At 57.8% G+C, this 20037-nt stretch overlaps 1 protein-coding gene and 1 pseudogene across 4 annotated transcripts; one reads left to right on the top strand and one right to left on the bottom strand.

Annotated features, from left to right (window-relative positions):
* Positions 1-103: 103 nt before the first annotated feature.
* On the bottom strand, positions 104-1537 carry LOC148107079 (uncharacterized; annotated as a pseudogene).
* ARHGEF40 (Rho guanine nucleotide exchange factor 40) lies at positions 1253-19592 on the top strand. Of its 4 annotated transcripts, none has more exons than XM_087859031.1 (25): positions 1255-1403; positions 1716-2161; positions 3943-4140; positions 4706-5951; positions 6097-6255; positions 6396-6516; positions 7102-7198; positions 7308-7388; positions 7514-7630; positions 8763-8858; positions 8947-9062; positions 9411-9537; positions 11138-11260; positions 11362-11505; positions 11991-12601; positions 12723-12957; positions 13275-13361; positions 13936-14151; positions 15095-15265; positions 16448-16625; positions 17385-17489; positions 17712-17855; positions 18360-18490; positions 18889-18935; positions 19181-19592. In XM_087859031.1, the coding sequence occupies exons 2-24, from the start codon at positions 2054-2056 to the stop codon at positions 18928-18930; spliced, it is 4653 nt and encodes a 1550-aa protein (XP_087715157.1). In that variant the 5' UTR covers positions 1255-1403; positions 1716-2053; the 3' UTR covers positions 18931-18935; positions 19181-19592. The 4 variants fall into 4 exon arrangements, with proteins under 4 accessions (XP_045640825.2, XP_087715157.1, XP_045640822.2 ...); XM_045784866.2 differs by having other exon boundaries at positions 19063-19592; XM_045784869.2 differs by lacking the exon at positions 17712-17855 and having other exon boundaries at positions 1253-1403.
* The last annotated feature ends 445 nt before the right edge of the window (positions 19593-20037 follow it).

Raw genomic sequence — 20037 nt, 5'->3', positions numbered from 1 at the left:
CCCGCAACCCCAGTGGCACATGCCTTCACGTGCCTCTCTGGGGACTATCCGGCTTTCCGATCTCATCTCAAATGCCCACCCTTTGGAAGTGCCACCCCCACCCCCAGCCCCTGCAGGGCTTCCCAGGGCCTGCTCGGAGGAGGAACGAGGCATCTCCCGTCTATGCCTAAGCCTCCCCAGCCCCCCCCCCCCCCACTCCGGGAAACCCTCGCAGGGGCTTCATTTGACATCCAGACGCGGTGGAGGATGGGTGAGACTAGAACTTTCTTAACTAGCCTGCCCCGCTTTGTCTACTGCGTCAGATAGCCACCCTCACCGCCATGAGCCCTAGCGACCCTGGGAGACTCTACCGCCACCCCATAAGAAAGGAGGGTCTGGCACCCAGTTTCGAATCACGGGGTCTGACGAGGAGGGGTGCGGGGGGAGGGTCTGATGCCTTCCCTCCGCTAGCCGAAAATGGAGACACGCGGTGCGGAGGGGAAGGGGCAGCGAGTAAAGAACTCAGAAAACGTCTGCCGAAGTGCACGCCCCTACAGGAGGATCCTGATGCCAAGACCCGGCCCCTCTTCAGTCACGATGGTCACCCCCACCCCCCACCCCAAGCCTTCACCGCTCCCTAATTCCCCCCACCGCCGCCCCCGCCCTCCCCAGGCCGCACAGAGGAGCCCATTGTCGGAGCCAGAAGGCTCGAGGCCGAAGGAGATGGGAGGGAAAGAGGGCGGGCGAGCCCCTGGAGGGTGGAAGGAATCCCCTGATTTCCCGGCCCTCAGCTCCACCCGAGTCGGCCAGGGGCCCCGGGGTCTCTTCTGAGCTCCAGGTGCCGCCAAAGTCTGGCAACCGCGGGGACAACAGGTTCCCAAGCAAGTTAGGGACGGGAGGCTTCCGGCCGCCAAAAGATCCCAGTCCTAAGCTGGGTAGCCCAGAAATTTCACGCACGCCCCAGCCTCTGGAGTGTCCCTTGTGGAGGCTAAACTGATCCCTCAGGGAGCGAGGCGGTGGCGGGAAAAGAGGGGCATCCTCGGCAGGGCGGCCGCCCGAGGGCCGGGGTCCGGGCTACGCACTGGGGGGCGGGGCGGGGGAGGAAGAGGGTTGCGGGAGAGCGAGGCTGATCAGCTGTGGGCGGCGGGGAAGCCGCGGAGAAGCCCGGCGCGGGAGCGGGAGTCCCGGCAGGGGGTCCGGCGCGGAGGCGGAGGCGGGCACTGAAGGGCGGGGCGGGGAGGGGCGGCCGTCTCGGCCCTCCCTGGCGGGGCCCCGCGGCCTGGGAGCCCGAGCGGGCCGAGCCGCCACCGCGGCCGGAGCTGTCCCCTAGCCAGACCCGGCGAGACGCGAGCGGCGGGAGGGAGGCGGCGGCGCGCCCGGCCCCGCCCGCCCGAGCGTCGAACGCGGCCCCGCGCCGAGCCATGGTGAGTCCCGTGTCGCGGCCCCGGTGTCCCCCTCCGCCTTCGCGCAGCCCGCTCGGGGCCGCCAGCCCCCAGCCCGGTGCCTCCAGCGCCCGCCTCGGTCTGTTGAGCGCCCCTGGGACTCTCCTCCCTCCCATCCCCCCTTCTTTTCTTTGATCTGTCTGCCCCACTGTCTGGCTCTGTCCCTGCCGGGTATTGCCCTCACTCTTTCTTCCCTTCTTCTCCGCCCCCTCCCCCATCCTCCCTCTGGTCGCTCCCCCAATCCACACACCTCCCCCCGCCCTTCTCTGTCCCGACCTGTGCCTTCCTTTGCAGGCTCTTCCCTCCCCCTCTGGGTCCCAGCTCCTTACCCGCGGGAGACCCCTGCGGGTTGGTGCTGCAGCGGCCCTGGAAGGGGCCCGGCCTCGGGTCATGAGAACTGACCTGCCTGGAACCACCATTTTCCATCCCAGTCCCCAGCCCGGTGAGCTGGGCCCACCCATCCGGCCCTGGGGGACCGGCCACAGCTGTGGCTGGGCTGGGGCCAGGGACATGGCCAAAGAGGGAAATTCCCGCGGAGAAAGAGGGGCTGCTTCAGGATAGTGGACAGAGTGGGGAGGGGGACTCGCAGTGCCAGGGGGCGTGACGCGGCCGGAGCAGACAAGAGAGTGAGGATGGGGGGGAAGAGTGCCCCAGAGCTCTCGCTGCAGGGAACCGAAGCACTATCTCAGAGCACTCCCGCTGCAGAGGGGAGGGAGCACCAGCGGGAGGACCCGCAGAAGGTAGGGGACTCAGGCAGGAGGTAGGTGACCCAGGCAGCAGCAACTTCGGACGCAGGAAGCCAAATGGCACTGTTAAGGGGGACTCCATACCGACAGGAGTGGACACTTTTCTGGGAACTTTAACTTCAGAAGTTCTCTTTGAAGAATCACCGCAAGGAGTGGGCGCTGCCAGACAGAGCGCCCACTGCAGGGGCGTGGGGGGTCCACGGCTAAGGGGGCTCTGGCTGCAGAGTGGAGGTGGGGGGAGGCCCTGCCAGGGGGCGCTCACTACCAGGAGGTGGGGGGAGGAGCTCTACCGGGGCTGGTCCTCCACAGAAGGAAGGGCACCCCCTGGCAGGGAGGCTGGAGCAAGAAAAAAGAGGAACTGGGCCAGGGAGAGCTGACTCAGTCTCTCTGGTCTCCTTTTTGGTCCTGGCCGACTGGAGGCCCGGTCTCTGTGCTCCTGCCCGCCGCCTCCCACCCCAGACCCCTCCTCCCCTCCTGCCGCTGCAGTTTCCTGTGGCTGAGACTCTCGCTCAGCCATGAGCTCACCGCCCCTAATGGGTTGCAGCTGCCTCGCTACTCAAGCTCTAGCTCCCCCCTCCTGGCCTCCGATCGGACGGCCCACTCTGCCTCCCCCAACCCCCCGCCCATCTCCACCCTGCCCCCACCCGCTCTCACCGCGCTGGCCGGCCGGAACACTGCGGGGTCTGTCTGCTCGCCCACACACCTTGGGGCTGGGTCTCTGTGCTGACGCACTGAATGTCCCTCTCTGGAGTGGCTGCCCTCGCTTCTCAGAGGGTCAGGACAGATGGGCAACTGGTAAAATACGCAGTTTTGTCTGCAGGGCAAAGACCGGACGGGGGGTGGAGGGTGGCCCTGTAGAAACACTGCAGAGCATCCCCTTGCCCACTGACAGCAAAGAAACCTGATAAAAAGAACTTCAAAGCCATCTTGAGAGAGAAATTAGTCTGCAAAGGAATAGCCTGAGGGGTGCTTGTTTAGGGTCTGGGGTGGAGAAAGAGACCCAGTGATGCACTTAGCCAGGGAAATCCAGAGGAAGCAGGGCTGTCTTTTGAGACAGTGGTGGCAGGTGGAGTTGGCGGAGAGGTCCTACTGGAATTGGAAAAATACATACCATCGAGGCCTCCTCCCTTCCCCACATGTTCCTTTTGTGACTTTTTCCTCTTTCGGCTGCCCCCACCCAGTTCTTTGTAACCAACCCCACATGCTCCGGGAGTGGGTGATTGCTCTGGGGCCAGTCTGGGAGAGAGAAGGTTTGTAGAAAGACAGGCAGCCCTTTAGTCCTCCTTCTTCCCAGTCCTCCTCCTTCTTACCCAACGACCATCTCTCGGATATGACTGTTCGAGGTGGTGGCCCCTCCACCTAAGTTGGAGGTCCCTAGAGCATAGGCCCTGAGAGGAGGGGCTTGCAGGATGGCCCTCCACCCTCCAGAGCTGTCTCAGCCATCACTAAATCTTCTGGTGGCCCAAAGGACTGTCTCTTCCTGAGGAGGAACTATGCAATGGTCCCAACTCACAAGCAGCAGGACGGGCCCTGAGATCAGACACATTCACCACAAATTCTCCCTGGGGCTCCAGGGCCAGCATCTCAGAGCTCCAGTGTGGCACGCACTGCTAGGTCTGTGTGCTGTGACTGACCTTCGGCTCACCTGGCCAGCGTTTCCCGAGTGTCCTCTCTGATCACACACTGCGCGCGTGATGCGGCCCCCGGGGACACAGGCAGCCCCGGACCTGGGCCCGTGCTCTCTAGGGAGCTGCAGGTGGTCTTCTCTCTCCCAGGAGCCCGAGCCGGTGGAGGACTGTGTGCAGAGCACGCTCGCCGCCCTGTACCCACCCTTCGAGGCCACAGCCCCCACGCTGTTGGGCCAGGTGTTCCGGGTGGTGGAGCGGACTTATCGGGAGGACGCGCTGAGGTACACGCTGGACTTCCTGGTGCCCGCCAAGCACCTGCTTGCCAAGGTCCAGCAGGAAGCCTGTGTGAGTGGCCCCTAAGATCCACTGTCTCGCTCCAGAGATGAGTCAGACTCGTTTCCCTCTCCCCAGAGATGTTACTTCCCAACACCGATCTCCGCCCCAGCGGCACAGGCCACTCAGATACCAATACACACGAAGACACTCGTCTTCCCCAAATATTGACCCCTGAGAAACACCAACTCCCAAAGACCCAGACCCACCAGACCAATTCCAGACATCCCCCCCATACTGATTTCTCAAGATACTGACCTCCCCCAGACGTGACTCAACAGAGATCCTTCAGTCCTGCAGATCCAAAGACTCCTAAGAGTCTCTGACCCCTCCAAGGCAACGGCATCTGCTGACCGTGTCTTTGTAATGACTCAGTTGTTACTCTCCCACGCATGGAACTCGTTTCCTCGAGAAGCTTCCTACTACCAGAAAACCGGCCAGTCCCAACCCCTCCCTCTGCTACGTGAACACCCCAGGATACACCTCCAGCTCCCCTGGGATTATAACCCACCAGGCAACAGGCAGCCCTGCCCAGGGTGGTCCCGTCCTGAGCGCAGCATCCCGCCTCTCTCCACAGGCCCAGTACAGCGGGTTCCTCTTCTTCCACGAGGGCTGGCCTCTCTGCCTGCACGAGCAGGTCGTGGTGCAGCTAGCGGCCCTGCCCTGGCAGCTGCTGCGCCCCGGAGACTTCTACCTGCAAGTGGTGCCCTCGGCAGCCCAAGCACCCCGCCTGGCGCTGAAGTGCCTGGCCCCAGGCGGTGGGCGGGTGCAGGAGTTGCCCGTGCCTCACGAGGCCTGCGCCTACCTGTTCACACCCGAGTGGCTGCAGGGCATCAATAAGGACCGGCCAACGGGGCGCCTCAGTACTTGCCTACTCTCCGCGCCCTCTGGGGTTCAGCGGCTGCCCTGGGCAGAACTCATCTGCCCACGGTTTGTACATAAAGGAGGCCTCATGGTTGGACATCGGCCAAGCACGTTGCCCCCCGAACTGCCCTCCGGACCCCCCGGGCTCCCCAGCCCTCCGCTCCCTGAGGAGGCCCTGGGCACCCGGAGTCCTGGCGACGGGCACAACGCCCCCGCTGAAGGACCTGAAGGCGAGTACGTGGAGCTGCTGGAGGTGACCCTGCCTGTGAGGGGGAGCCCCACGGATGCGGAGGGCTCCTCGGGCCTCTCCAGGACCCGGACAGTACCCGCCCGAAAGGGTGCTGGAGGGAAGGGCCGGCACAGGAGACACCGCGCCTGGATGCATCAGAAGGGCCTGGGGCCTCGGGACCAGGATGGGGCCCGCCCACCAGGGGAGGGAAGCAGCACCAGAGCCTCCCCTGGGTCACCCCCAGGAGCCGAGGCTCTCCCAGAAGCAACAGCCCTAGAGGTGTCTGAGTCTCCAGCAGAGATATTGGGGGAAGCCTCTGAATCCTGCCCCCTGAGGCCAGGGGAGGCTGGCAGAGGGGCAGGCCAAGCCGCTGAAGGACCACCCGGCACCCCTCGGAGGACAGGCAAAGGAAACAGAAGAAAGAAGCGTGCTGCAGGCAGAGGGGCTCTTAGCCGAGGAGGGGACAGTGCTCCACTGAGCCCCGGGGACAAGGAAGAGGCCAGCCACCAGGAAGTCCTTGTCAGTCTGCCCCCGCCGAATGAGCACGAGCTCCCGGGATGCAGCCCAGTTGAGGGGGAGCACAAAGGCTCAGGGAAGCCAGAGTCGGAGCCGAAAGAGGAGCTCAAACCAGCAGACAAAAAAGAGCCGCAGCCCCCAGAAGCCTGTGAACCTATAGACGAGACGGCCAGAGAGAGAGATCCAGAAGGTCCCAGCCTGGCATGCGTGGCAGGTGAGATGACACTGGAGCCAGTAGGCAAGGGCCGGCATAGGCTGGGCCTAGAGAAGGGGGCTGGAGGAGGAGCTGGGAGGCCCACAGCCAGAACCCTCCCCACCTCAGGCCCATAGCTCTGCTTCTGTCTGCGTGGGACCCACAGGTCCAGAAGGGCTCCTGCCAGACCCACCAACACCACCCCTGGAGACGGTGCAGGAAGTGGAAGGGGACAGTGTCCCAGAAGAGGCCTCTCCAGTCTCCATCTCTGACGACCCGGATGTAGCTTGGGACTTGATGGCATCTGGATTCCTCGTCTTGACTGGTCAGTGGGCATCAGTGTTTGAAGGGACCGGGGTCAAGGAAAGAGAAGCGATCAGGGTGGTCTATGGAGGGAGACAGGGTGGATGGGAGGTAGCCAAGGCCTGCCCCAGCCAGGACGGCCTGGCCATTTTGTGTCCTCAGGAGGGGTGGACCAGTGTGGGCGAGCTCTGCTGACCATTACCCCACCGTGCCCTCCCGAGGAGCCCCCACCCTCCCGAGACATGCTGAGCACTGCTCTTCATTACCTCCACTCGTTGCTCAGGTAACCGAGGCCCACCACTGGCACCCTGGACATTAACCTCCTGCTCATGAGGGCCCTGACCTCCTTTCTTCTCAGGACATTGACTTCCTGACCTCTAGGATACCGACTTCCTCACCCCTCAATTTTTAAGCCACTGACCACTGACCTTGCTGACCTCTGACCTCCAGGATATCTTCATCAATGTTCAGAGTCAACATTGCTGACTTTCAGTACCCTAAGGCGCTACCTAGACTGTCAGGGCTCTGGTTTACTCGCTCAGCAGCTACTTCCTGGGCACCAAGAACCTAGTAGGCACCATGCTATGTACTGGAATGGAATTCACACCCTTCCAGAGCATAGCGGCCCTGGTTTTCCAGTCCCTGATCCTGTGACTTAGTATCGTGTGACTACAGACTCCTGAATACAGGGCACAGCCTCTTGGACACAAACCCACGCTTTGGCCCTTTGCCCATTGCTTCCTGAAAGTACCAGGCACTAACTTCTCCTGAGGCCTAGTAACAGTAAAACTAGACCATGTGCTGCCATGCCCTCAACACACACAGGTGCACACACGCACTGCCCCCTTGGCTCTTCCTGCCCCCACAGGCCTGATCTCCATATGTTGGGGCTCTCCGTCCTGCTGGACCTTCGAAAGGCACCCCCATTGCCTCCAGCCCTCATTCCTGTTCTAGGTCAACTTCAGGTAAACAGCCCTTTGACACGGGTACTTCTGCTGTCCGTAACTCTTCCCTGGTGGCCTGTCCAGGCCACCCAGTGGCCCACCATTTAGCGTTATTCTTCTCTGCCCTCAGGACTCAGGAGACCCTCCCCTCATTCAGCGACTGCTGGTTCTCACTCACGACGGTCCTCTGACTGAGCTCCATGGACTTCAGGTTTGAGCTCCTCACTCCCAGCTGGCCCCCCTCGTAGTGGAGAGGGAGGATGGCTGGAGCCCCCGGCTGGTCCCTGAACTCCTGGGTGGCCAGGCCAGAAACCTCCTGCCTTCACGTGTCTCTAGGGCGCTGAGTTGCTGTCAGAGAGTGATCTGAAAAGAGTAGCCAAGCCAGAGGAACTGCCATGGGACTTGGGAGGTCACAGGGAACCCTCTCCCAGCTACTGGGTAGAGACACACCAGGTAAGCTTCACCTCCCCTACCCAGGACAGTGGGAGCTGGGAATGACCCAGCTGAGGACATTCTGGGAGAGAAAGGGCAGATCTGAGACATGTCCGTGGGAAAAAGTGACTTCCCTTCTATTCAATTCAAGATGTATTTATGGCTCACGACCCATGAGCAAAATATTATGCATGTACTATGGGCTACTGGGGAGATGAGAGGAGTATATTCAATAGGTTCTTAATATGACATTAAGCAGCATATGGTTTTTGGTGGGACATAAGTCAGAAGCTATTAGACAAGTGTGTAAGGTAATTTTACTGGGGTTCTGGAAATAGCTGACAGGAGGGCTGGTTCTAGTTCCATGTGACCTTGGACAAAGTACTGTACCCCATTTCCAGAGATGGTAGCCTTTCTGTACTTGTTCCCTGCACCAACATCCAGGCCTCGGGGTCCTCACCCACAAAGTACAGCGAGTGTGATATAATCTCCGATTCTATGAATCTAAGTGCTGTGAATATTCAAGAAAAGATAAATGAACAGGATCTGAGCTAAGTATTAAAGGGGGTTTGTAACATGGTCTCTAAGCTATACATCGAAGGGGAAGTAGATCTGAACAGGCAGATAGGAGAGTTTTATAGGGTGAAAACCTAGTACAGACAGTGGGAAAGGAGACTCGAATTTACTAGGCTGCTTACTGTGCCAGTCCTTGCCAAGTGCTTACCTGGCATCATCTCTTTAAACCTCACAAAATTCTGTGTATCTTTTTCTGAGAGAGAGAGAGTGTAAGTGGGGGTTTGGGGGTCAGAGAGAAAATCTTAAGCAGGCTCCATGCTTAAGAGCCTGACGCAGGGCTTGATCTCACAACCCTGAGATCACGACCTGAACTGAAACCAAGAGTCAGACGCTTAACTGACTGAGCCATCCAGGCGCCACAGAATTCTGTGTATCTTGTCCTGACTTTACAGTGGAGAAAGCTGAGGTTCAGGAGGGTTCTGGACCTGCTTAATGTCATACAATTAGTAAACAACAAAGTCAGCAACTAAGCGAGCATTGTCTCCATAAAAGTCTCTGGAGCTGTCCCCCCTCCATCCCCGTGTGTGTGTGTGTGTGTGTGTGTGTGTGTGTGTGTGTGTGTGTGTGTATGTTTCAGGAAGTGGCGAGGCTGGGCCGCCTGTGCCGAGGGGTGCTGGGCTCTGTGCGGCGAGCCATTGAGGAGCTGGAGGGAGCCGCAGAGCCCGAGGGAAAGGTATGACATGAGACCCGACAGAAGGGGATGGGGTGGGAATGGGGACCCTCCAGTGGAACCCCTACTGTCGACTGCTCCCTGCCCGCAGGAGGCCGTAGGAATGCTTGAGCCCCTGCAGAAGGTGCTGGCAGATCCCCGGCTGACGGAGCTGCAGAGGGACGGCGGAGCCATTCTGATGAGGCTGCGTTCCACCCACAGCAGCAAGTACGAGGGGGGACGGTGTGCGGGGGCAGGTGAACAGGGCGGGTGGAGACACAGCAGAGAGCTGTCAAGACACCTTAGCTGCCAGATCATTCTCACTAGGCATGCCGCTGGACAGGAGCTCACGCTTTTCCACCTAGGATACCCTTCGCATGACGTCCCTAGGTATTAGTCATGACTACAGACAGGCAGCTGGAGAATCGGAAGTGTTAAATCCCTTGGCTAAGATGAGTCCGTGGATGGGAGAGTCAGGATTCAAATCCAGGCCTGCTGTACAAGGAGGGAATGCAGTGGGGGTGGGGGGAGGGGCTGACAAGGGCAACAGATCATTCTGCCCCTTTCTCTCCCCAGGCTGGAGGGCCCGGGCCCCGCTGCGCTGTACCAGGAGGTAGATGAGGCCATTCACCAGCTCGTGCGCCTCTCCAACCTGCACGCACAGCAGCAGGAGCGGCGGCAGCGTCTGCACCGACTCGAGCAGGTGAGGCAGGACCCCCAGCCCGCTCTTCCGTGGCCCGGGAACCTGTTACTGGCGACATCCACAGCTGACAGTGCTCTCCTCGCCTGGCCCGGTTGTGTGGCCCTCCCTCTCTCCTCACCCCACCCTGGAGGTTGGTCTGGTGGGTGTGAGAGTCAACAAGAGGGAGACAGCGTCTCGGCCCCAGCAGAGAAGCCAGACCTCCCCCGCCCTACAGTGATATTTGATCAAGGATCCTGAGAGGTTGTGAGATTAGAAGAGATGCTTGGGTGTCCTGGAGGATTCTGGGAGGAGCTGATTGACTCTCGGGTGCCTATAATTTAAAATAATAACTGTCTGTTGATAGCAGCTTTTTAGCTACAAGGCCACCCATGTTCCCTCAACTCTTTCTACAATGTCATCCCCAAACCTGAGTCTGGAAAGGTCCCACATTTCTTCACCTTGGAAGGAGAAGATAATGGAAGATGCTAAGGCCCCTTTGTGGGGAAGATTTGGGGATAAGGCTGGCTTCTCTGAACCTTAATTCTTCTCTTCTGGGGTTAAGAACCCCGCAGAGATTATTCTAACATGTGGGATAGGGGTACAGGGGGCCTTGCAATCTGATTGTTCCCCCAGAGCCCCAAGCATGGTGAATGAGCACCTCAGGGGAAGGGTCAACTCAAGGTCAATGTCAAAGTGGGGGCAGGGCTCTCTGTTTTCTGGGGTTTCTGCGTATTGACTTCCTCCAACCCAGTGTCCAAGGGCTTGTGTCTCTTACTGTTTGCTTGCTTGCTTATTAGCTGTTTTCCCCATTTCAAAACCGTTAGCACACAGGATTGGGAGTCTACAGTTCTCAGCTTGAGTGCTAACTCTGCGAGGTGTGAGATGTTGGACAAATCTTGAAGCATCTCTGAGTTCCCAAGTCCGCATCTGTAGAATGGGGATCATAGCAACGCTTACCTCGCAAGGGTGTTAGGATGACCAAATGAATTCAGCAAAGGACTGTACAAATGTTTACAGTCGGGCCCTAATTATTGGGAAATTCTCAGGCTTCTCGTCCGCAGGCTGTCTTACCCCAGCTTCCAGCCTTTCTTCAGAGAAAAAAATTACCATTCCTTTTTGGTCAAATATCCCAGAAACAACATGAGAGTCCTTAGATCGCCATAATAGGCAACTAGAGCTGGGGACACACACACACCACACACACTGGGCTGTCTCTTCAAGCCAGGTCCCTCGGACCCCTGCCCACCCAGTCGATGGACTCGGTGAATGTGAAATTTCTTCTGGCCCTCGATTATCCAGACAATCCTCAACCTTCCTCAGGCTCACAGCAGCTTTACCTATGTCCCCTCCAGGCAGAGCCCTGGAACCCTCTCCCGCCTCCCTCAGTGCTTCCTGCCAGCCCAGCTTCCCTTCCTGGTGCTTTCTCACTTAACCCTTGTGGAAACTACTACTGACCACTGTTAACCGTTCCCACATTACAGCTGACATGAAATGGTTCGCCAAGGGTCTACGGATCGGGGGGGGGGGGGGGGCGGGGATTGGAGCTGAATCTCAACTTTCCTCCCCACTGCATGGCCTCCTTCCCCCTCATGGCCCTGCTGTCCCGCCCCGTCTGCTTCAGGTGCTGCAGTGGCTCTCGGGCCCAGGGGAGGAGCGGCTGGCAAGCTTTGCTGTGCCCGGGGACTCCCTGTCTGCCCTGCAGGAGACGGAGCTGCAGTTCCGGGCTTTCAGCACTGAGGTTCAGGTGAGAAGGGGGAGAGGGGCTGGGAAGAAAAGGCATGGAGGGAAGGAGGGGAAACTGATTGGGACCGAGGACCAGGTCCGAGTGCAGCCTTCCTTCTCCAGGAGCGCCTGGCCCAGGCAAGGGAGGCCCTGGCCCTGGAGGAGGACACTGCCTCCCAGAAGGTTCTGGATGTCTTTGAACAGCGGCTGGAGCAGGCTGAGAGTGGCCTCCACCGAGCCCTGCGGCTACAGCGCTTTTTCCAGCAGGTGTGTGCAGACCTCTTCCATGCCCGCCGTTACCGGCCTCCTGCCTGGGGAAGCTGACCAGGTAGTTGCTAGAAGCAGGGATTCAGGAGACGATCTCCTTTGAGTCTTGGCTCTGCCACCTACTTGCTGAATGACCTGGAACAAGTTACTAAACCTGAGCACACCTCCACAGGCACCCACCTCGCAGGGCTGCTGCGAGGGGAGAGAGGTGATATATAAGAAACAGCACAGAGCCTGCGGATAAATTCTGTGGAAGTGGTGGCTCTCCTTTCATCCAGGCCCCTCTGTCTCCATACCAGCTCCGAGTGACGTGGTTAGGCGGTGGTGCTGGGATAGGAAAGGGGGTGTTGTCAGAGGACTGAGAGGGTGGTGGGCACTGGGAAGCCATCGGCAAAAGCAGACAGGAGCTGTCACTGGGCAGCATGCGTGAGCGGCACCGGACCTCACTCTTTCTTTCCCCATCCCCACCCCCTCTGGCCCTGCAGGCGCACGAATGGGTGAATGAAGGTTCTGCTCGGCTGGCAGGAGCGGGGCCGGGTAGGGAGGCAGTGTTGGCAGCCCTGGCCCTGCGGCGGGCCCCAGAGCCGAGCGCCGGCACTTTCCAGGAGATGCGGGCCCTGGCCTTGGACCTGGGCAGCCCGGCCGCCCTGCGAGAGTGGGGCCGCTGCCGAGCCCGCTGCCAAGAGCTGGAGAGGAGGATTCAGCAGCAACTGGGAGAGGAGGCGAGTCCACGGGGCCACCGGCGACGGCGGGCAGACAGCGCCAGCAGCGGAGGGGCCGCCCGGGGTCCCCATAGCCCCTCGCCCAGCCTCAGCTCCCTGCTGCTCCCCAGCAGCCCTGGGCCACGTGCAGCCCCATCCCATTGCTCCCTGGCCCCCTGTGGGGAGGACTGTGAAGAAGAGGGCCCTGACTTGGCTCCAGAAGCAGAGGGTAGGCCTCCGAGGACCGTGCTGATCCGAGGCCTGGAAGTTACCAGTACCGAGGTGGTAGACAGGACGTGCTCACCCCGAGAACATGTGTTGCTGGGCCGGGCTGGAGGTCCAGATGGGCCCTGGGCAGTAGGCACCCCCCGGATGGAGCGCAAGCGAAGCATCAGGTGAGAGCCCAGGCCAATTACTGCCCAAGAGGTGGGCCCAACTGCCTAGTAGGAAAAGAATACGGTATTGTTGGGGGTCCCATGTCCCAGCTTCCTCTGACACTCCTTGTTGTCCCTGCAGCGCCCAGCAGCGTCTGGTGTCGGAGCTGATTGCCTGTGAGCAGGAGTACGTGGCCACCTTGAGCGAGCCAGTGCCGCCCCCGGGGCCCGAGCTGACTCCTGAACTGAGGGGCACCTGGGCCGCAGCCCTGAGTACCCGGGAGAGGCTTCGCAGCTTCCATCGGACACACTTCCTCCGGGAGCTTCAGGGCTGCGCCACCCACCCCCTGCGCATTGGAGCCTGTTTCCTTCGCCACGTGAGTGACCCATAACACTTCTTCCAGGTCCTCTCCCTTCTCACATCTCAGCCCCATTCAGTTATCTGTTCTCAGTGCCCGTTGCCCGTCCCCTCTAAAGTGTGTGGTCCAAGACCCTGGGGCCCAGGGCTGTGCTCTGAGCCCTTCTGGATCCACTCCTCCTGTGTCCCGGCCTTCACTCTCTGCGTGGGAACCTGTCATTTCCCAGGCAGACTGCGTGGCCTGTCTCTCCTTTGTGCTGTAGTGAGGATGGGGAGGAGGAAAGGGAGAGGCTGGTCTCTCACCAGATGATGGCTTGTCTCTTCCCCACTGCACAGGGGGACCAGTTCAGCCTTTACGCCCAGTACGTGAAGCACCGACACAAACTGGAGAATGGTCTGGCTTCACTTGGCCCCCCAACCAAGGTAACCTTTGCTCCAATCCCCATGAGAAGGAGAGGGGCCAGGAATCCCTAAAACGCACCCAATCTCAAAGTCTCTCAGGGAAGAAAAGCTTTCCTGGATGTGTCCAGTAATCTCCCCGAAGCGCTGAGGGCGGGACAAGCACTGGGCCAGGAGCCAAGCGAGCCTGAGTTTTTATCCTAAGGGACTTTGGGCAAGACTCTTGATTCCTCTGGGCCTCTGTTTGTACATCTGGTAAATGGGGGCACTGTCCACTATATCTAACTCACAGAGCGCTGTGAGGATCAAACGACTTTACATCCAGAGATGTGAAAGTGACTTCAAGAGTTAAAAGCCAGAGACTATAGGGATTATTTGTATTCCTCTTCCGTTCTCCTTCAAGATTCAGAGGATGGTTGACTCTCTTGCAGACCCCTACCTACTTTCTTTCTGGGGAAAGTTTCACCTTACCTTTGGCAGTGGTATCTGGGCTTCGTCTCCCCGCAAAAGCCTGGAATACCATCCACTTTCCCGACAGAGCTCAGCCCCGGATAGCTCCAGCCCCTCCCCTCACCCTGTGTGTCTCCTCCCCAACTAGGGCTCCACGGAGAGCGGCCCTCACCTGCCACGGGCCTTGCAGCAGCCCCTGGAGCAGCTAGCTCGGTATGGGCGCCTCCTGGAGGAGCTCCTAAGGGAAGCTGGGCCAGAACTGGGGTCTGAGCGCCAGGCTCTCGGGGCTGCCGTGCAGCTGCTCCGGGAACAGGAGACCCGCGGCAGAGACCTGCTGGCCGTGGAGGCAGTGCGTGGCTGCGAGGTGAGGCCATGGCTCGTCACTCCAGTTCAAACTGTCCAGCCCTGTGGCTTCAGAAGCAGTGTGGCTAGTGACCAGAGAACCAGACTCAAAGTCAGAGGGCTCAGGCGCTAATTTATTTTATTTTATTTTATTACTATTTTTTAAAAGATTTTATCTATTCATTTGACAGAGAGAGAGAGAGCCAGCGAGAGAGGGAACACAAGCAGGGGGAGTGGGAGAGGAAGAAGCAGGCTCCTAGCGGAGGAGCCTGATGTGGGGCTCGATCCCATAATGCCGGGATCACGCCCTGAGCTGAAGGCAGACGCTTAACCGCTGTGCCACCCAGGCGCCCCCCCCCAGGCGCTAATTTCTAATCAGCTGGATGACCTTGGTCAAATCACTGCACTTCACTGGGCCTCTGTGTCCTCATCTGTAACTAAAGAAGCTATGTCCTGCCCAACACCCCTGATCCTACCTCGGGCTGTGTTTTCCTGTTCCAGTCCCAGTTCTTCCTTTCCCTATCTACTCTGCACTTGCTCGGGCATCTTGACGCCCAGCACACCTTATTCTCCCTTACCTAGTCTGTTTCTGGCCCAGAAGGTCCAGAACAGGTGGGGAACCTACCTCCTCTGTGATAGACCTCTTTCCCCTTGGGCTCTTTGCGGGTTCTCTTCCTGGGTCAGAGTGGTGCTTGATCCCCAACGTCCACAGACTTCCTGGGGGAGGCTATAACCCTGCTGTGCTGCGTACCTTCCTTCTGCAGAGGCAGGACTCCGTGGCTAGGCCAGGTGCTCTGTGCACGGTGGCCGGTGGATGGATTCTAGCCCGAGGCCTTCCCTAATTTCCAGACTCAGCCTGAGAACCAATACAGTTGGCCCCTTGCCCTATAAATCCCATTTTTACTCCCCATAAAATATACCCAGAGGGCTCTAGGGCCAATTATCTTTCCTTATGCTTTCCCCAGACAGATCTGAGGGAGCAGGGCCAGCTCCTACACCGGGACCCCTTCACCGTCATCTGCGGCCGAAAGAAGAGCCTTCGCCACGTCTTTCTCTTTGAGCATCTCCTCCTGTTCAGCAAGCTCAAGGGCCCTGAGGGGGGGTCAGAGAGCTTCGTTTACAAGCAGGCCTTTAAGGTACAATGCTGGGGGGGCAGGGATGGGAAAGGAAGTCATGCTGTTCTTGAGAACTCAAGATGTTCTGGAAATTCAACTCCAACCCAGATTCAGAATCTGAATCATCTAAAACAGGTTTTGACCTTAATCAACTATCAGGATGTCAGAGGTGACAGAAATCCTGTCATTGTCATTGGGGTTTTCGTTATCATTCATGTGGGATACTCACGAGGCATTCCAAGCCAGAATGGAGGACCTTTCCCATTAAGAATATATGCTTTTTGAGTTAGGGGTGGTCCCTGGGGGTGACAAGAAAGGACTCTATCTATCTATCTATTTATCTAAATATCTAATAGCTTAAGTTGACAGAACCAATGGAACCGAACCCAAGAGGAGAGAGGCCTTGCTTCAAGGAAACCGCTTTGGTATCCAGATAAACATCAGTAGAGATGTATAGTCCTGGGGGCACCTGGCTGGCTCAGTCGGTTGTGTCTGACTCTTGATCTCGGGGTTGTAAGCTTGAGCCCCACATTGGGTATAGAGATCACTTAAAAAATAAAATCTTAAAAAAGAGAGAGAGAGAGACCTATAGTCCTAGCTTAGTCAGTATGGCATGATTCCAAAGGTTTCTTTCTTTTTTTTTTTTTTTAAGATTTTATTTATGTATTTGACAGAGAGAGAGAGAGCACAAGCAGGGGGAGTGGCAGGCCAAGGGAGAGGGAGAAGCAGGCTCCCTGCTGAGCAAGGAGCTGGGTACAGGGCTCCATCCCAGGGGCTCAAACCCAGGACCCCGAGATCATGACCTGAGCCGAAAGCAGACGCTTAACCTACTGAGCCACCCAGGTGCCCCCGAAGGGTTTCTAAACTTTGTCTCCCTACATTCGTTCCATCTATTGGGGGGAGGGGTGCAGTATAGAGAAAAAAGCCTAGGTTTGAAATACCATAGACATGAGTTTGAACCCTCTCTCCCTGCTAAGCTATGATAAGCCCCTAGGCAAGTCGCTTCATGTCTCTGGGCATTCCCCTTCTGTAAATTATGGCTGTTATGAAGACTAAATGTGGAACACTTGGCATACGGTAGGTGTTGAGCAAACATTTACTGAACATCTACCAGATGCCAAGCTAAGTGTAGTGCTTCTCCATGTGGTACCATCTAGCCAGGACGCACTCTTTCTTCACCCACTCGCCTCCGCTCTTTCTCAGACTGCTGACATGGGGCTAACAGAAAACATCGGGGACAGCGGACTCTGCTTTGAGCTGTGGTTCCGGCGGCGGCGTGCGCGAGAAGCGTACACTCTGCAGGCAGCCTCACCAGAGGTCAAACTCAAGTGGACCAGCTCTATTGCCCAGCTGCTGTGGAGACAGGCGGCTCACAACAAGGGTACCAGGCGGGGGGGGGGGGGGCTTGGGGTCCAGGTTATGGCAGGAGGGTAGTCAGAGCGTGTGGAGCCCATTTGAGAAAACAGGCTGTGGGATGGAGAAGGAATGACTTAGGAGACGATGCCCTATCTGACTGGAGAGCGATCGCGGACACAGAAATTAGTCCAAGGTACACCGAAAGGAAAGAGGAAGCTACCAATTTCAGAAAAGCAAGAGCAAATGGCAGGGCAAAAGAGAATGAGGGAGTGCTCACTGGACCCGGGTTCCAGAATTTACTTGCTGTGTGACCCGAACTAGTGTTTCTGTGGGTTTTGTTTTGGGGTTTTGGGGGCTGGGTTTTTGTTTTTAATTCCCCAAACCCCATTCCACTCATCTGTAAAACGGAAAATGACAGCTACATCTTCGTGTGATAGGGGTGGTGGAATAAGGTGGTTATCTATGGAAGCACTTGATAAACTATAAAGTTGTGTAAAAATGAGGTTTGCTCTTAATGCCCAAGATAAAGGGCAGAAGGTGAGTGTTAGAAGTTAGGTGGCTGGAATGCCAAATGGGCAAGATGCAACATGTAGAAGACAAGAGACAGATGTCTGAGGAGGGAGTCGAGGCCCACCATCCACATAGTGACAGTTGACAGCAAGAGTAACAGGAGATACCAGATGAATGAGATTAGGCAAGCAGCAGAAGAGTCCATCATGATGGTGCTAGGGCTTGGAGCAAAGGGGGGCTGAAGGAGGTTGGTAACAGGGTCTCTGTTCCCTAGAGCTCCGAGTGCAGCAGATGGTCTCCATGGGCATTGGGAATAAGCCCTTCCTGGACATCAAAGCCCTTGGGGAGAGAACACTGAGTGCCTTGCTCACTGGAAGAGGTGAGGGCCACAGTGCTGGGGGGTGGCCCCCAGAAGTGAAGACCTTGAGAGTGAGGGCACAGCAGGGAGGCATGGTGGAAAAGTAAGGAAGGGTAATAAGTGGACATGTCTTCCCAGAAATTGTGGGACTGACTGGGAGGCCCTCTGTGAGACTGAGGGTCATTTCAGAGAGCCAGGAGGGCTTTCCCACACCAGCACCCCACCCCCACCCCCTCTCTGCAGCCGCCCGCACCCGGGCTTCCGTGGCCGTGTCATCCTTTGAGCATGCCGGCCCTTCCCTTCCCGGCCTCTCACCGGGAGCCTGCTCCCTGCCCGCCCGCGTCGAGGAGGAGGCCTGGGATCTGGACGTCAAGCAGATTTCCCTGGGTGAGGCCCCTCTCAAGGGGTGGCTCCCAACAGCTGGGTCATCGTGGTGATGTTCAGGCCGCTTGCTGCTAAGCAATTCCTTTTTCTAGCCAAGTAGCCCAGTTGCCATGACAACTATGTACAGCTTCCCCATTGCTAAAAGAGCCTTCCATCTGGTTGCTAGGATAATGCTTACAGCAGCCTGTTGCTAAGAAGCACTTCCTCTGTACCCCTCTCTCTAGCTCACCTTGGGTTTCTATGGAAACTGCTCAGCTTCCTGTTGTATCCTCCTGGGTCACCACGGCAATCCTTATAGTTTCCTGTCGCTTCTTCCCTGGTTGCTCTAATGATGCTGCTGACAATTTCCTGCCTCTTGGTAGGGGGGTTCTCTTGCAACTGGATTGCTATGGTGACTCACAGCTCCCTGTTGCTGTGGAGCTTCTTCTTCCCTGACGGAGCAGCTTGGTTGCTTAAGGTAATCTAGAGGGGTTCTATACCCTGCTCTCACCCTAGCTTCCCCTCCAGCCCCAGAAACACTTGACTCTTCTGGAGATGTGTCCCCAGGACCAAGGAACAGCCCCAGCCTGCAACCCCCCCACCCTGGAAGCAGCACTCCCACTCTGGCCGGCGGAGGGATCTTAGGGCTGTCCCGGCAGGTAAGTCCCTATACTCGGGCTGGTAGCGGGCGATCTCTTCAGCCACTTGCTGAGTGGGCCGTTCTCATTCAGCCCATGGGGGCAGGGGGACCAATGAGCCTGTGCTCCCAGCAAGACCACACGTAGTTATATTGTCCAGTCTGCCTTTCTCCTCTCCTCCCAGACCTGACTGAGAGGCACCAAGGTCAGAAGTGAAACGGAATCTTTAATAAGGAGTACGGTGCAGGAGTGCATGGAAAGGGGGGAATGCCAACAGCACCTGGACTTGGGATTAAATCAGCCAAATTGAGGAACTTGGGGGAGGAGGAAGAAGAGGTGAATTGGCAAGCTTGGGGGTGGATATAGGAAAGAGGACATTTCCTCACCCTTTAAGTTCACTGCAGTTCTTCTCCTTGCAGAGTCATGCCCGAGCCCTGAGTGACCCCACCACTCCTCTGTGACCTGGGTGAGTCAGTACCCCCTTCTCCCCTATATCCAGCACTCCTCCTTTCTTGTGCCAGCGGCCTTCCCTCCCCTGCAAGTCAGCATGTTCCCTCTCCCGACCCGTCTCCCTCTTCTCTCCTGGCTTCTAGAGAAGATGGAAAACTTGGCTACAGCCCCTCCTCTCAGCACATTTTGGGCCGGGATGGCAGTGGGACATAGCAGAGGACTGGAAGAGCACTGAATTCCTTCCCTCTGCTTTCTGGACAGAGAGGAGGTTGCAGGACCAGCGTGTTTCCCTGCTGCTATCTCTAGCTCTCTCCAGCCGGGTGCCTTCCTGCAGAAACCAAAGTGGCCACACTTGCTTGCCTTCATACCCTGGAGGTGGAGAACTGATCCCTCATCCAGTCCTTCCCCACCCTGGGCCACTGCATACTCCCAGGACACTGCTCCGTGTCAGCCCTCCCCCAACAGCCTACGTTCTCCCCTTCGTCCAGGGCCACCCGGACTCTCCCCGAGAAGACTCATCTCTGCCAGGTCAGCTGTAGTTCCTGGTGACTCCTCTGGGGTGTCATAGGAAAAGGAGCTATGCAAACCATTATGGGGGGGGGGGACTGCAAACTTTCTACATGTAATTACTGTTATTATAATACTATTGTTATATTAAATGTATTTACTCACACTTGGTGTCGGAAGAGCTAGAGCGGACCTGTGAGTTGAGGTGACGCTGCTGCCGTGAGCGCTTCCCCTCACCCAACCATTAACTAGAACACAGAAAATAAAACCAAGGCTTCAAGGTACCCGGTACCCCTTCCTGGCCCCAAACGGGGCCTGGGTGCAGCAGAATACGCCTCCTCCACGGTGGCTCTCGGAGGCTCAGTGCAGAAGTTCCTCCTCTCCCGCTGCACCCACTTCTTGAGGCTGAGGTGGTCGCCGTCCAGCTGGGATCCAGCACCGTCCAGCAGTTCTCAAAATGAGGTCCTCTGACCACAGTGCACGAGAAGCCCCTGGGCTACTTGCTAAATGCTAATTCCCGGCCCCACCCCCAGAGCTACTGAAGCCGAAGCCCGGGGGTAAAGCCCAAGATCTCTCCGTCCTCATAAAGCTCTTCGGGCGATCACTAAGCA

The sequence above is a fragment of the Ursus americanus genome, chromosome 35, assembly GCF_024610735.1.
Source record: "Ursus americanus isolate L20-20 chromosome 35, mUrsAme1.1.p, whole genome shotgun sequence".
NCBI classification, from domain to species: domain Eukaryota; kingdom Metazoa; phylum Chordata; class Mammalia; order Carnivora; family Ursidae; genus Ursus; species Ursus americanus.
The sequence above is the reverse complement of the archived record's forward strand: the minus strand, read 5'-3'. Positions and strand labels throughout refer to the sequence as shown.

Excerpts from the sequence above, each read along its gene's own strand:
- ARHGEF40 (XM_087859031.1), top strand. The coding sequence starts at position 2,054 with ATGGGGGGGAAGAGTGCCCCAGAGCTCTCGCTGCAGGGAACCGAAGCA. Across the intron at positions 8,859-8,946 it reads CCGCAGAGCCCGAGGGAAAG|GAGGCCGTAGGAATGCTTGA; the intron begins GTATGACATGAG and ends CCCTGCCCGCAG. Across the intron at positions 18,491-18,888 it reads TCTTAGGGCTGTCCCGGCAG|AGTCATGCCCGAGCCCTGAG; the intron begins GTAAGTCCCTAT and ends TTCTCCTTGCAG.